At 39.2% G+C, this 15,480-nt stretch overlaps 2 protein-coding genes across 3 annotated transcripts; one reads left to right on the top strand and one right to left on the bottom strand.

The window, feature by feature from the left end:
• The first annotated feature begins 571 nt into the window (after nt 1–571).
• LOC125222151 (tRNA (guanine(26)-N(2))-dimethyltransferase 2-like) lies at nt 572–6,487 on the top strand. Of its 2 annotated transcripts, XM_048124630.2 has the most exons (14): nt 572–710; nt 786–990; nt 1,236–1,520; nt 1,626–1,713; nt 1,944–2,065; nt 2,406–2,545; nt 2,628–2,700; nt 3,088–3,176; nt 3,253–3,358; nt 3,914–4,126; nt 5,079–5,273; nt 5,594–5,671; nt 5,870–6,103; nt 6,195–6,487. In XM_048124630.2, exons 2-14 carry the CDS (start codon nt 829–831, stop codon nt 6,225–6,227), a joined length of 1,818 nt encoding a protein of 605 aa, XP_047980587.1. In that variant the 5' UTR covers nt 572–710; nt 786–828; the 3' UTR covers nt 6,228–6,487. The 2 variants fall into 2 exon arrangements, with proteins under 2 accessions (XP_047980587.1, XP_088922499.1); XM_089066373.1 differs by having other exon boundaries at nt 5,870–6,487.
• Nucleotides 6,488–6,505: 18 nt separating this feature from the next.
• LOC125222152 (UDP-arabinopyranose mutase 1-like) lies at nt 6,506–8,105 on the bottom strand. The gene is made up of 4 exons (XM_048124631.2): nt 7,674–8,105; nt 7,345–7,595; nt 7,093–7,261; nt 6,506–7,007 (listed from the first exon to the last, which is right to left on the bottom strand). Exons 1-4 carry the CDS (start codon nt 7,983–7,985, stop codon nt 6,675–6,677), a joined length of 1,065 nt encoding a protein of 354 aa, XP_047980588.1. The 5' UTR covers nt 7,986–8,105; the 3' UTR covers nt 6,506–6,674.
• Between the last annotated feature and the right edge of the window lie 7,375 nt (nt 8,106–15,480).

Here is a 15,480-nt window from a genome sequence, read left to right as displayed (position 1 = left end):
TATTTTTATTTTTAAATTCGAAATTTATTTAAAAAAATATTTTTAAATAAAAAAAAATATTTTCCCACTTCCCAAAAATTATATCCGTTTTTTACCCACTTTTATTTATTTTTCAATTTTTCCCCCAAAATTCACATTTTCATCTATAAATACCCCCACTTCAACACAAAAAATTCCCATAACACTTTAATTATAGGAATTTTTAATTTGTAGGATTTTAATTATGTATTTTTTTTATTTTCTAGAATTTTAATTTTGTATTTTTATTTTTTAAGATTTTAATTATATAATTTTTATTTTTTAGGATTTTAATTATGTAATTTTTATTTTTTAATATATTTTTTATAATGTAAAAATGTTTTTAGTAATTGAAATATTTAAATTGAATAATAGAATAGTGGGACCCTTGAGTTTGTTCTTAGCTAAGAGTACGGATGTGGGTGTTGTGTTCTTAGCTAAGAACAAGGAGTAAAAGTGGGTCCAGACTCACCTCCGTGCTCTTAGCTAAGAGCACGAATGGGGATGCTCTTATGTCCATTTATCTCTCCATTTACACTTCCCTCGGAGACGCTCTAATAACCAATAATTACAATTTTTTCTCTTTAGTAGGCGGTTGGTGTTTTATTACAAAAAACCTAAACCTTGCCTCGGAGTAATTGTTCAAATCAAAACGAAATCCTACTTGCAGTTTCGCCTCAGTAGTACCAGAGGTAGGGTTTCTGTATTTCCTTCACGCAGTATTCATGCTTAGTTTTAGTTTCTGAAGTTTTCTCGATTCTTGACAGCAAGCTGAAGCTCAGGTAATCATTCATTTTAGTTGTTTAAAATATGGCCGCCGTCGGTGAAACTATTGGCGATGAAGAGAAGCACCATACGGGCGCTCCGGAAACGACATCATCGTTCGATATCAATGACTATACCATTGTCAAGGAAGGAGAGGCTGAGATTCTAATGCACGTTAAAAATGAAGTCTTTTATAACAAAGCCCAGGTTTATTTAGCTCTCTTTGCTTCTTAATTTGTATCAATTGTTCATGTTTAGTAAGTTTGTTTTTTTTGTTTAGTTTCAGTAAATTAAAGGGTTTTTTTTGCCTAATATTTTTTCTAACAACCTCAAATTAGCCCCTTTTTGTTTACAGTAATAAGCAGTCTGTTCGTTATTTTAGATGTGAAGTTTATTAGAGTGATTGTATGATTGGGAGGAGCCTGAGTTTTGAAACATAATATCAATGCCAGGTTAATAACAGAGACATGTCTATTGCTGTTTTGAGGACATTTATATCGAAACGCCAGCAAGAACATGAGGCTAGGTTGCTTTCCAAGAAAATGAAAATTGGAGCCAAGAAGGTTGATGAACCTATTTCTGAACCGGAAGCTATGGAGCACGATGAAAAATCTAATGGGGGATGTGACATCTCTCAAGACATATCTCAAGATGAACCCTGTAGCATCTCGGAGAACTCAGCAGCCAACCAAGGGAGGAAGGTCCCGGAAGATTTGAAGCCACCACGAGTTTTGGAGGTTATTGAGTTTGTTTTGCTTGTGCTGTTTCCTCTTCAGAATAACTATACTGCTGTCTTTTTATTATACTGTATCATCTGATAACATGCATCACTTGTCTGACAGGCATTGTCGGCCTCTGGTCTTAGAGCTTTAAGATATGCTCGTGAAGTTGAGGGAATTGAGAAAGTTGTGGCTCTCGATAATGATAAAGGTAGTTCCATATTTCTCAGTAATTATACAACACAAGCTGATGTGGAGTGGTTTTCTCTCCTTTTTTTTTTTTTTATTTCTTATGTTATTTTTTGTTTCATTATAATGCCCCAAATTGATTGTGGCTAGAAGTTATGTTGAAGAATATTTTCTTCTTTCATTCCTTGGGCTCTGCTGTTACTATTATTGCTGGATCCAGGATAAAATGCTGATACTACACTTCTTCTGCAGCTTCTGTTGAATCTTGCAGGAGAAATATTAGACTTAATGGTTCAGTTGCATCTTCAAAGGTGGAGTCACATCTTGTTGATGCTAGAGTCTACATGCTTACACACCCTAAAGAATTTGATGTGGTATGTATTCTGAAGGTCAATGCATCGTACCCAAATGCTGTGTTGAATTAAGGTGGAAGTGTGTTATGATGTTATTTGAGTCTAAAAGTGAATCTTTTCTTACGTAACATGAAAATGATATAATCAAGCTTGTTGATGAAGTCACTTGCTTCCATTTAATCATACTATAAATGTACTTATAAGCTTAATTTTGGCTTTCATAATTCTGGATTCTCATATTGGGATGCCATATTAGGACCAAGATTATACATTTTCACATTATTGTGCTGTCTTTACCTTCTAGGCTGTCCAACTTGACACATTTAACTGTTTGCATTCAATCCCTTGATTTGTATTGCAGGTTGATCTTGACCCTTATGGTTCACCATCTATTTTCCTTGACTCTGCTATTCAATCAGTTGCTGATGGAGGAATATTAATGTGCACAGCAACAGATATGGCAGTGCTTTGTGGGGGCAATGGCGAGGTTTGCTATTCCAAGTAAGATTTACTTTTAGGATATCGCTTTGTCTAATCTTTAGTAGTTCAAAAAAGTAATATTGACTGATGCTTGTTGAACTAGATATGGAGCTTATCCGTTGAAAGGAAAGTATTTCCATGAAATGGCATTGCGGATCCTTCTTGCGTGTATTGAGGTCAGTTGATTTGACCGAGTTATTCTGGTAAATTATTCAAAATTGGGTTCCTAGTTAATTGTGCATGACTTCCCCTGGAACCACCTTGAAATAGATTGAAATATCATTCAGTTGTATATACTCTTATCTGAATGTCAGACTTGACAGTAAGACATGGGCACTTTTTTTAACAAATACTCCTAATTAGTATCTCAAGTGGACAATTTACGCTTTCAAGAAGTAAAAGGTTGGCTTTGATTGAGTATCCAGACAAGAACCTTGTGCCTTGATCAAAGTCTCTAGCTAACCACTGGTCCCGAATGGTCAAATTAGCACCCTATCTTGCAGTTGATTTTTTTATATTCATATTGCATTTTCACCTTATCAAGTAATTTAACTATTATGCAGAGTCACGCAAACCGCTACAAGCGTTACATTGTCCCCGTGCTCTCTGTTAAAATGGATTTCTATATACGAGTCTTCGTCCGTGTATTCACGTTAGTATTTATCTTCAAAAATCTTTGTTATTTATGAGCATATTGATTACCTAGCCTTATTTGTAATTGGTTGCAGCTCTGCAAGTGCAATGAAGAATACTCCTTTGAAGTTGTCTTATGTTTATCAATGCATTGGATGTGATTCTTTTCATCTTCAATCAATTGGAAGGACTGTCTCTAAGGTAAAGACTGAATTTTTTTTGCGATGCTTATCCGATTCATGAACATGGTGATTGGTGGCAATGATTAATGAACTTAAACATTCAAAGCGCGTGGTGTGAGTTTCTTGGACATAAATTTCCACAGAACAACATTTCATACCCTAAGGTCACTTATAATGTGTAGTATGCAAATGCCTAAGTCGCACTATTGTTCTTTGCAAAACCATCTTGAATAACCCGATTATTTCATAGCTTAGATCTTTTGACTCTTAATTATTTTCTTATGGGTGGCCGGCATTCACCTCTTAAGGTTGTTTGGGACTTGATTTATATAAGTACTTAAAGATACCAACTTTTATGTGTCTAAAGGCTGACAAAGTCTTTGTCCAAATAAATACAACCTATTCTCTTGTAGTTAGATGCTATAGTGGTTGAGTGTATCAGAGCTTGAACAATGATGTGGTTGGTACTTGGTAGTCAGCTTGGTTGTTCTATATAAATTGTTTTTCTTTGTAATCTATACTAATGAATATGTATCTGACTGTAACTTTTCTTCTTCTTTTATATGTAATCTAGAATACCAGTGTTAGATATCTTCCTGGATTTGGTCCTGTTGTTTCCCAAGAATGCAGTGATTGTGGCAAGAAATACAATGTGGGTGGGCCCATATGGTCTGCTCCAATCCATGATATGGACTGGGTTAATTCAATTCTAGCAGATGTGAAGTCTATAAAGGAACGGTACCCTGCTTTTGATCGGATTTCTGCTGTTTTAACTACAATTTCTGAGGTATGCATGCTGTCTGCTATATTTTCATTCGCTGTTTAATGTGCAAGTATTATTATAATTTACTGCTATGAAATATTAGAACCCCACATACGTCCGATGAAATCTCATAAAGCTATACGAATATCAGATGATTTGGCTGAGAATAGCAATCATTTTCATAAAAAAATACTCCATAATTTATTCACTCCCGTATTTTTATTGGAAAAGCTTCAACGTTTTTGATGGTTTTATTGACATGGTAAAAAGCTTTCACTTTGATACTGTGATAGACCCACCAGTTTTTGAGCGACTAACAGATTACCTGACTTTTGTTGTTTCATAAGAAATGTATTACGTGCTCTTCTCTTTAATTCATACAAACAATTGATAATAGATCAATAACTTAGGTCTTGTCTCTACCAGTTCCATGCTTATTATGAATTATGGTAGAAAAAAGTTCACAGGTTATTCTTTCCACGTGCAATTGTATATTCAATTGCAAAGTCTTCTTTGAATGTTATTTGTGTTTTAGAAGTTAACAGTTCTTCTTTTAGCAGAAACTACCTTTCACTCCCCCAAAGTAGTTTAAATTGATAGCTGATTGCAAGACAAAACATGAAACTCCTTGTCAGTGCTTTTCTAATACTCCCTCTGTTTTTTAAAAATAGTAACTATTTTATTTTGGGCCATTCCTTAAAAATAGAAACTTTAGAATCTTTCTATCTTAGGACATGGTCCACCCCACAATCCACTAACTCTACTTTCACTAATTTTTCTCTTCCTCTCTCTTACTTTACTCATTTTTCTTTTCCTCTCTCTTACTTTACCAATTCTTCTCACTTACTTTACCAATTGTGCATTAAAACCCGTGCCGTTTCAAATGTTTCTATTTTTTGAATACGGAGGGAGTATTGAAAATGTGGAACAAGTTTCGAATTCTTCGCTTAGGTTGTATTAATGAATGGTATTGCAGGAGTTACCAGATGTTCCACTGTTCCTGTGTCTGCACAACCTCTGTGCTACATTGAAATGCACATCTCCCTCTGCAGTTATGTTCCGTTCTGCGGTGATTAACGCAGGATATCGCATATCAGGAAGTCATGCAAGTTCGCTAGCTATGAAAACAGATGCTCCTATGGATGTCATATGGGATATCATGCGCTGCTGGGTAAGCACATTGTTTCTATTGTTTCTCCTTATGGTAAAAAACTAGTGTAGTATGCCTCTGCTTTGTCTGACAAATCAAATACAAAAAACCGTCCCTTATTTTCTGAAATTTCTATGAGAAACAATTCTTCAGTATCAGAATCTCTGATGCTTTTGTGAATTGGATGTATTTAGTCAAATGATGGAAGGAAACATATATTTTTAGTAGTATATGAGAGCCTTAAAAGGTGCACAATATAGTAGGTGATATGAACTTGTTTGTATGTTATGATAATCGGACTTTGCCTTGGCCCTGATTGATGAGTTTTTTCTTATCCCTAGGTGAAAAGTCATCCCGTGAAAGGTCAGTCACCAGATTTGGCGGGAAGTGTAATCCTCGCTAAGGAACCTGTTCTGCAGGTATTGACTCGCGGAATACCTGTGAACTTTATCTAGGTTTTCATTTCTTCATTATTTTCAGGTACATATAAATATATATATGGTAGTGTACTAGTGGTTCAGTGTTCAACATTTCATTTGCTGGAAGTTGATTGAGTTGAGATTCGTATGAAAAGATCACTCTCACATAAAAGGTTGGTTTACTTTGTCGATTGACAGGCCAATTTTGCACGAGCTGTTGCTTCCCTTAGCAAAGCACAGGCAAAGAAGGTTGCAAGATTTCTCCCCAACCCCGAGAGGCATTGGGGGCCCAAGGTCAGGGCAGGTCGTCGGATTACAAGCAAGCACGCCTCACTTCTTGGTGCAGAGGTAGTGAAAGGGCTACAGAAGCTCGAGGAAGGTGAGGACGAGCCAGCAAGCAAACGTGAGAAGACTGAAGAATCTACTCCTAATGTATGATAATAGGACATTGCCTTGGCCCCAGTTACTGAGAGTCAATCACTTGACCACCGATTAACTCTCGTCTGCTGCATTTCCTTTGCAGAGAGATTTATGCACAAAGATTCTCAACCCATGAAATTCTTCATTTCCGCCAATACATCATCAGTTTTGTTCTCCTTTTATCCTTCTCTATTATTTCACGTCTCCAACTACATGTATGTTTTATATTTTCTTGGTTTCGTCTTTATTGACGAGATGAAACGCAAAGAAGTTTGTTTGTATTATTTGAATTGAAATTTATGCGTTCCATCCTCAAAATATTGGTGATAAGAGAGGTTCGTGAGACTTATATAGTATTTCAGATATTTATGAACACAGATGCGGGATAGTTACATTTGTGTAGTTTCTTGTTTGAATTGCCAACATAGTAGTGTAAGTATTAATTGGTTAAGATATATGCTAGTGTTTCTTATATTATTTTTCAAATCATAAAAATATGTAACACTCCCTTGCATGACCTAGTAGCCTAGAGTACAAAATCAGAGGAATAACAAAAATGAGGATATTTGTAGAGTAAACATGATCACTTAGGCTTAGCAGTAGGAGCATGCTTGGTAGGTGGATTGAGATCATCCCACGCCTGAATCCACGTCTCCATTGCATCGGCCAGCTTGGCAAAATAGGGGTTGATTTTGCCGAGCTTCTCCTTGACCTGTTTGGCTAGCTCGATGTAGCACTTCTGCACACTAGTTGAGTCCTTCGAAAGCGTGGCTGACTGGAAGAAAGGGATGATCTCTTCTTGCCAGAATATCCCATTGTACTCTTTTCTCAGATTCACAAAGGGATTGCTAGCTTTACTGTGCCAAATGTAGGGCAGCCCTGTCTTCACTCCCAATCCCAAATGATCACAGATCACCTGCATATCACATAGAGTACTCAATTTAGATTAGAGCTGAAATTAAATGGCAATTGTGTACATGTAGACAAGGATAGGATGTGACCTTGATGCACCAACCAGCCCACATGTCGTCGTAGCGGCCGATGGGCTGTCCGTCTCCCATGAGGCCGAAGTACATGGCCGGCCCGATGAGGTCGCGGTCGAACCCTAGATTCATCCCGCACATGGGGAACAGGGTGCCCTTTGGTATCGTCATCACTGCATCCACATACCTAGTAATACACACACAAATTGTTTCAAAAAGTGAGTGAGATATAACGTTGTTATTGTTGTTATTGCTGCTGCTGCTGCTTACCTGGTGTTTCTCTCGCGTGGCTTGACGAGCTGCGTTGGGGCGTCGTAATCAGGGATGTTGAGCCAGAGGCCATGAGAGACGGCGGTGGGGACGCCTTCTCTGAGGCTGAAAGGGTATCCCCGGACGAAGTCGGCTCCCTCCCTAAAGGGGTCGTACAGCGTGTTGAAGAAGAGAGGGGTTGACGGGCACAAGAGATTCTTGATGTGTTGGTCTAGTGCGTTGATCGGTTTGCCTGAAGGGTCGCTTGCAACCTGCGCGGTTGGTAAAGATTATGGTCTCGATAATCGATATCAAAGGAAGAAGCGATGAAGAAGGAGAGGGGTGGTTACGAAGCAGTCGTCATCGATGGTGAAGATGTATTTCTTCTTGGAGACCATGTAGCCGAAGCAGCGGCAGGCGGAGTCCTTGAAGGAGATGCAGGAGGCCCTGGGGCCGAGGATGCGGTTGATGTCGTTGCGGTTGTAGAGGTCGTAGTGGAAGCCGTCGGGGACTCTGATGGTCTTGGAAGGGTCGCCGTCTTGGACGATGATGAGGTGGTAAGGCTGGAGGAAGGGTCTCCACATCTCTAGGAAGTCGAGGTTTCGGATGGTCGGTATCACGATGTCTAGCTCGTCTTTCAGGGGCGCCGTCGAGGTGGCCATGGCGGAGGATCAGAGAAAAAGAGAGAGTGAAGAGTGTGTGTGTGTGTGTGTAGGAAGGGGAAGTGGTGATGTGAGATTTATGTGTTTATTAAAAGGGAAGAAGATGAGCGGGTGTGGGGGGATGGCTGAAAGGGTGGGAGTACCTTGCGGAATGTCTTTGACCCGATTCTCGTCTTTCTTATTTTGTTACTATCTTCCAGTATACAATAAATAAATAAATAAATAATGGTATGTAAATGTGTGCAAATAAAATTCATGATTTTTTTTGTACGAAAAAAAAGAATACATAGTTTCTTTTATACCCCACTTTAGCAGTCCTAATTGAATTGTGCGTGAAATTTAAGAAATGTAAAGGAAAGTTGGTGAAAAAAATATTGAAGTGTGAATTCTATTTTCAAATACTCTTTCGTTTTATTTTATAATAGAATGTGAGTGAAATAAAGTTAGTCGATATTTTAAGGATGATATGCGTTTTAATGCGTAATTAATAAAATATGAATGAAATAAAAACATGCATTTACGAAATTAATAAAATACGAGAGAAATAGAAAACAAAAGTGATTGAGTTTGTTAATAGAGAATTAAGTCTATTGTATAGTAGAAAACAACTTTTTATAAATAAATATGCACTACTTTTATGAGATGAGATGAAACAAAAATAGAAATTGTCTTTTGTGGGGGCAAAGGGAGTATAAATTTCCTTATAATAATGTGAATATCAAGCAAGCTTAGATCATCCACAATGGTAAATAGGCTGGCCTATTTCTCCTCCTGCCACATCATTCAGTACTAAAATTTCTCCTGCCACATCATCAAGACAAGTAACTGGACAAACAATAGACTAGTCATAGGCTAGCCACATCATCAACACTATTAAAAAAAACAACTAAATTTACGGAATTAAACACAAAATGCGGAATTAAACATACGACACATATACCGGAAAATTCATTAATTTCATTAAAATAAAAAAAATTACATTACTTAAAAAAAAATACATAATAAAAAAAATACATAAAACAAAAAAAACTATCGCAGTGCAGTCCTCCACGCCCATAACTCTTCAATTAAATCCTTTTGGAGTTGTATATGAGCATCCACTTGGCGCATGTCGGCATATGCCTGGAGGCGGCCGGCTTCATCGTGAGGTACCCCCCTTCGTACGTTGGGGGTGGCCACGCCGTGGCTTGGACCGGCTTCATCGTCATTGGCCCAATTAGTCAGTTGTACACCTTCATCTTCGACTATCATGTTGTGCATGATAATACAGACGTACATTATAGAAGCAATGAGTCGACATGCCACAAACGCGTTGGACCCCTAATTGCCGCCCATCGAGCCTGGAGCACACCAAATGCGCGCTCCATGTCCTTGCGCGTCGACTCCTGCCGTTCCGCAAAGTAGGCCTTCCTGTCCTCATTTGCGCATCTGATCGTCTTCACAAAGACCGGCCACCTAGGGTATATCCCATCCGCCAAGTAGTAGCCCATATCATGCCCGTTGCCGTTGGCGACAAAAATGATGGTCGGACCGACGCCCTGGCACTACTCGTTGAAAAGGGGTGACGAGTTGAGGATGTTGAGGTCGTTGTACGATTTGGCTACCCAAAATACGCGTGCCAAATCCACAGCCGATAATCAGCTACGGCCTCGAGGATCATCATGGGATTCTTTCCCTTGTAGCCGGTGGTGTAGAACCCCTTCCATGCAGCGGGACAGTTCTTCCACTCCCAATGCATACAATCTATGCTGCCTAACATCCCCCGGAACCCATGCTTCTCCCCGTGCATCTGCATCAGATCTTGACAGTCTTGGGGGTTAGGGCTTTGAAGATACTGGTCGTTGAATATTTCAACGACGCCCTCACAGAAATTCTTCAGACACTTCAGGGCAGTCGCCTCACCGATGTGGAGGTACTCGTCCCACATGTCTGCCGCGCCTCCGTAGGCCAACTGCCTGATTGCCGCAGTGCACTTTTGAATAGGGGTGTGGCCGGGTCTGCCAGCCGCATCGTGCCTGAAGCGGAAACACAGATATCGACGCTCCAAAGCGTCAACGATATGCATAAACAACTCCCTGCGCATCCTAAAACGCCGCCTGAACATGTTAGCTCCGGAGCGAAGTAGTCGTCATATAGCCGCTGATGTGCAGCGGCGTGATCCCGAGCAATCACTGCTCGGCGGTGGACAATGGGTGGAGGTTGAGGTACCGCCGGCTGCATAGCCCTTTGTAGCAGCCGGTCTATCTCACCCTCCGGTATAGTGAATGAACTGGCAGCGGAAGCAGTGTTGCATGGATTAACATAATTTAACAATTATTAATCACACCAATAAATCACATAATAATCAGATCTATTTAGCAGATTATTTAGACAAAATCTATTCGCGTAATTCTTACATGTATCATGCTCATAACTTGAATTAATCATGCTTTAAGAATATTGAAACCTAAAACATGCTTTTCTACGGAGCAGAAAAATACCTTATTAATTCTCCAAAGAATTGAAGATGGCTAGCTGCTTCTCCACGTGACGATTTGAATACTAGACCACAAATCTTCTCTCTGGTTCCCGAACTGTACTCCGATATCAGTGTGGGCTGATCTCACCAGAATACTATGACTTAAATAAAGAAGACAGAAGAAATCCTTTTGGGAATAAGAGTAGAATTCGAATTCCTCTTTAGCAAGAGGGAGTAGAAATTTTCGAAAATTTCAAGTATAAAATTGTGATCATTTTGTCTTCTTTATTCTCCTATTTATATTAAGTTCCTTTAGGGCCCAGACAGGGATCTATGGAAGGTTTTGGATATGGGCTCATCCAGTTTACTTTTTACTAATTAAATTGAACCCACAATTTAATATAAGTTATAATTGGAATATTACGAGCAGCCACTACAGAAGTAATATTGAACTCTCCCCATCCAAATCCGAAATTATAAGTAATTCGGGTTTCCGTTTAACTTTCATTTCCCGCACTTAAGATAAAAATGTGCATTAATTAATTAATATCTGCTATGGACTTAATTAATTACTTCTTATTAATTCCAAGAGTGGACTTAGCATGAAACGCTCATTTATTATTCATAGAGTAATCAAACTCCAACTAGCTAGGTTGCGAATAATAAAATCTTGTTTCGCGCTCCTCTTGAGGACATTATCAAACGAGACTTAGCTCGCGCACGATTAAATATAATAGCAATCCTAGCACCGCTAGATATTGATCACCACTACCCAATATATCAGGATCATTGGGTTACGAAAAACCCACACCATTTGATAAGTCAAAGTAATGCATAATCAATACAGTATTCTCAATGATAACCTACATTGATTAAGAAACAAATATTTATCAAGACCTCACCTTTCAGTAGATAGCATAAGGACAAGTCTTGCTGTTAGATCCGTTCAGTGCTATACCACACCAATGTCATTTTATTTCAGTAAGGCTTAGAAATATGCGGACTGACATTGCAACCTTTCTCGATGGATAGTCAAATTCCAACTAGGTTGTGAAATTCATCTTTTTCTTTGTTTAGAACTGACCGTGTTACCTTAAAGTGGACGCCGCCCACAACCGGTCTACTAAAACAAAGACTTAGACTTTGTTAAGTTAACTTATACATTTAAACATGCATTAACATCCATTAAATGTAAAACATAACAACATTATGACAAAAATAATCTGTTTTATTCATTGGAAAATAAAATAAGAGTTTTACAGTATTCAATCACTCGAAACGTGATTTCTAGTATACCAACTCTAACAATCTCCCACTTATACTCAAAACACTTTCGAGTATACAAAATGTGCTAACGTCTAATTCTCCCACTTATACTGAAAGCGGATTGAGGTCTTCAACTAGTCGAACTCCCATTCCTTCAACATGGCTTTCATACGGCTTTACCGCTAATGCCTTCGTGAAATGATCTGTCAGGTTGTTTTCTGACTCAATCTTGACCACTTTTATGTCTCCTCTCTGCACTATATCTCGTATGATATGATACTTCCTCTCTATGTGCTTGCTCGCCTTATGAGCCCGTGGTTCCCTCGAATTTGCCAAAGCACCAGAATTATCACAATAAATAGTGATGCTCTTGGGCATATTCGCAATCACACCTAAGTCCAGAAGGAAGTTCTTAAGCCATACAACCTCTTTTGCAGCCTTCGAAGCGGCCACATACTCAGCTTACATGGTAGAGTCTGCAACGCATTTCTGCTTTACACTCTTCCAAATTACAGCTCCACCTCCTAAGGTAAACACATATCCGGAAGTTGATTTTCTCGAATCTACATCAGCTTTAAAATCTGAATCTGTATATCCTAAAGGACAGAGCTCGGCTGCATTGTAAACTAGAACATAGTCCTTAGTCCGATTAAGGTACTTGAGTATGTTCTTTACGGCAGTCCAATGTCCTTGGCCAGGATTTGATTGATATCTTGCTACCATGCCAACAACAAAGCAAATATCAGGTCTAGTACAAAGCATAGCATACATGAGACTACCAACTGCTGAGGCATATGGTATTCTTCTCATCTCTGCTATCTCAGATGCTGTCTTAGGACACATCTCTTGAGATAAATGGATGTCATGTCTAAAAGGTAGGAAGCCTTTCTTGACATCTTGCATGCTAAAACGTCTAAGTACTGTGTTGATGTAAGATTCTTGGGATAAGCACAACGTTCTCTTTGCACGATTCCTAAGAACCTTGATACCGAGAATGTGTCCCGCATCACCCATATCTTTCATCTCGAACTGGCTGGACAACCAAGTTTGCACTGATGAAAACATCTTTTTATTGTTTCCAATTAGAAGAATGTCATCTACATACAAAACTAAGAACACAACATTTCCCTTTTCAACCTTCTTATACACGCAGCTTTTATTAGGGCATTTTTCGAATCCAAACTTTTGTACGGTTTGATCGAAACACTGGTTCCATGATCTAGATGCTTGCTTGAGGCCATAAATGGCCTTCTTAAGCTTCCAAACCATGTGTTCCTTGCCCTTTACCACATAGCCTTCGGGTTGTTCCATGTAGATGGTCTCCTCAAGACTTCCGTTTAAAAACGTAGTCTTAACGTCCATCTGCCATACTTCCCAATCCATGTAAGCTGCTATAGACAAAAGTATACGGATCGATTTGAGCATGGCCACTGGGGAGAAGGTCTCATCGTAATCGATGCCTTCCTTTTGGGTATACCCCTTAGCCAATAGTCTTGCCTTGAAGACTTTAACTCGTCCATCGGGTCCATGTTTACGTTTGTATATCCACTTGCTCCCAATGGCAGTACAGCCTTCGGGTAGGACAGACAAATCATCTTTGTCTACCATTGATTGTAGTTCCGAATCCATTGCTTTCACCTATTCGCAATGATCGACATTTGCCTGCGCCTCTGCAAGGTTCCAGAGATCAAGTACAATGCTGTCCGAGGAGTGATCCATACACTCTCCCAAACCAATGTATCTATCGGGCTCATGAGAGACCCTCCCACTGCGACGCGACACTACAACATCTGGAGTATTAGTTGAAGTTTCTGGAATTGTTGTTACACTAGGTAATTGTTCTTGGTTAATGGAAGTTGTGACTGGAGTTAACTCTTCAAGAGCTATCTCACTGCTGGACTTATGATTCATTACAAAGTCTTCCTCTAAGAATGTGGCATGAGTGCTCACAATTACTTTCTTATCTTGGAGACTATAGAATTCATAAGCTTTCGTTCCTCTAGGGTATCCTATAAACACACATACCTCCGTCCTAGATTCCAGCTTAGTTGGATCTTTCACCAATACATGGGCCGGACACCCCCACACTCTGAGATGTTCCAGATTGGGCTTCCGCCCATTCCACAACTCATATGGGTGCTGGGGTTTGGAGCCCTTTGCACAGCGGAAGACTTGTACAAAACAAATAAATCAGATAAGGATCTATTTGACCGATTATGCGATTAATCAATTCGCATGTTAAACAGATAATTGCATGCTAGAACACAAATAATTCATGCTTAGAAAATATAAATCCTAAACATGATTTCTACGGTTTAGGGTTACTGATTTTGATTCTACAAAGAATCGATGATTGCTCGCGCCTTCTCCACGATGATCTTCAATACTAGACCACGGATCTTCTAACTGGTTCCCGAACTGTATTCCGACATCAGTGTGGGCTGATCTTATCGAAATACTAGGACTTGACTAAAGAAGACAGAAAATTCCTCACGGAGAAGAGCTGAAGAGTTTTCAAATTCCTCTACTAATTAGAGAGGGGGGCGAAAATTTCCTCTACCAATAATTGTGATTCTGTCTCTCCTTTATTCTCCTATTTATATTAAGTTCATATTGGACCCAGTCAATGATCTATGGAAGGTTTTGGATATGAGCCCCTCCAATTAGCTTTTTACTAATTAAATTGAACCCCAATTTAATATAAGCTTTTAATTGGAATATTACGAGCAGCCACTACAGAAGTAATATTGCACTCCCCATCCAAATCCGAAATTACAAGTAATCTGGGTTTCCGTTAGTTATATTATTTATTTTCCGCGCTTAAGATATAAATGTCCATTAATTAATTAACGTCTGCTATGGACTTAATTAATTAACATCTTATTAATTCCAAGAGTGGACTTAGCAAGAAACATTTATTTATTATTCATAGAGTAATAAAACTCCAACTGGCCAGTTTTCTGAATAATTGATACGCCCGGATTTTGCACTGTTTTAAGGCCATTATTTGGTCCGTTTTTGTTATCAAAATCACTCTACATGTCCATTATTTGCATATTCTATACATTTTGGTATTTTGACGTGTTTTGTGAGAAATGTGCATATTTGAGCCGAAAAGGGAAGTAAAAACGCATAGTCTGGAAATCTGGAGTCAGACGGCGACCGGTGACCGCCGGCGCCCGGCGGTCAGAGCTATGTGGCGGCCCGCCTCGGAAATTTACGCTAGGAGAAGAGTCTCGCCCGGCGACCGCCGGAGGACATGTGGCGGTCCGCCACCGAAGGGTCAGAGTCTCTGGACTCCAACGCGGCGACCGCCGGCCAAGGTGCGGCGGCCCGCCGGAGAAAGGCGGCGAATCCGACCAGCCCTAGATTTGCTCCAAGATTTACCAAATTTTGAAGATCTTTTCCTTCTATGATGAGGAATAATCTTCTCCTATAAATAGGACCTCAAGCTTCATCAAGAAAAAGTTTTTTTTCCGACACACAACAAGAACACATTCATAGAGATCAAAAGTTAGAGTACTTCAATTGTGCAAGGAGTTGAAGAAGGATTTCAAGAACATCAAGAACGACAGGGATTCAACCCACGGGTTTTATTTGCTTTAGTTTTATGTTCAGATTGCTTTCCCTTCAATCTATGTTTTTAGTTTATTCAGTCATGTGTAACTAAACTCATAGGATTCTAGGGATGTGTTAGTAGCAACTTTGGTTATACAATTCCGTTTTCTATTTAATATCCGTTTTGTTTTTACTTTGTTTCTTCCCTAAGTT

The sequence above is a fragment of the Salvia hispanica genome, chromosome 1, assembly GCF_029641045.1.
Source record: "Salvia hispanica isolate PSC_SH4W2 chromosome 1, Shi_PSC_v1, whole genome shotgun sequence".
Classification (NCBI taxonomy): Eukaryota; Viridiplantae; Streptophyta; class Magnoliopsida; order Lamiales; family Lamiaceae; genus Salvia; species Salvia hispanica.
Note: the sequence above shows the minus strand (reverse complement) of the source record. Positions and strands in the feature narration are given on the sequence as shown.

What these genes read in the sequence shown, in the direction of transcription:
- LOC125222151 (XM_048124630.2), top strand. Translation starts at nt 829, where the DNA reads ATGGCCGCCGTCGGTGAAACTATTGGCGATGAAGAGAAGCACCATACG. An exon ending in GTCTTCGTCCGTGTATTCAC is followed by an intron (nt 3,177 to 3,252) that starts GTTAGTATTTAT and finishes AATTGGTTGCAG; the next exon opens with CTCTGCAAGTGCAATGAAGA. An exon ending in CTAAGGAACCTGTTCTGCAG is followed by an intron (nt 5,672 to 5,869) that starts GTATTGACTCGC and finishes GTCGATTGACAG; the next exon opens with GCCAATTTTGCACGAGCTGT.
- LOC125222152 (XM_048124631.2), bottom strand. Translation starts at nt 7,985, where the DNA reads ATGGCCACCTCGACGGCGCCCCTGAAAGACGAGCTAGACATCGTGATA. An exon ending in CCATCGATGACGACTGCTTC is followed by an intron (nt 7,596 to 7,673) that starts GTAACCACCCCT and finishes CCAACCGCGCAG; the next exon opens with GTTGCAAGCGACCCTTCAGG. An exon ending in GGGCTGGTTGGTGCATCAAG is followed by an intron (nt 7,008 to 7,092) that starts GTCACATCCTAT and finishes TGTGATATGCAG; the next exon opens with GTGATCTGTGATCATTTGGG.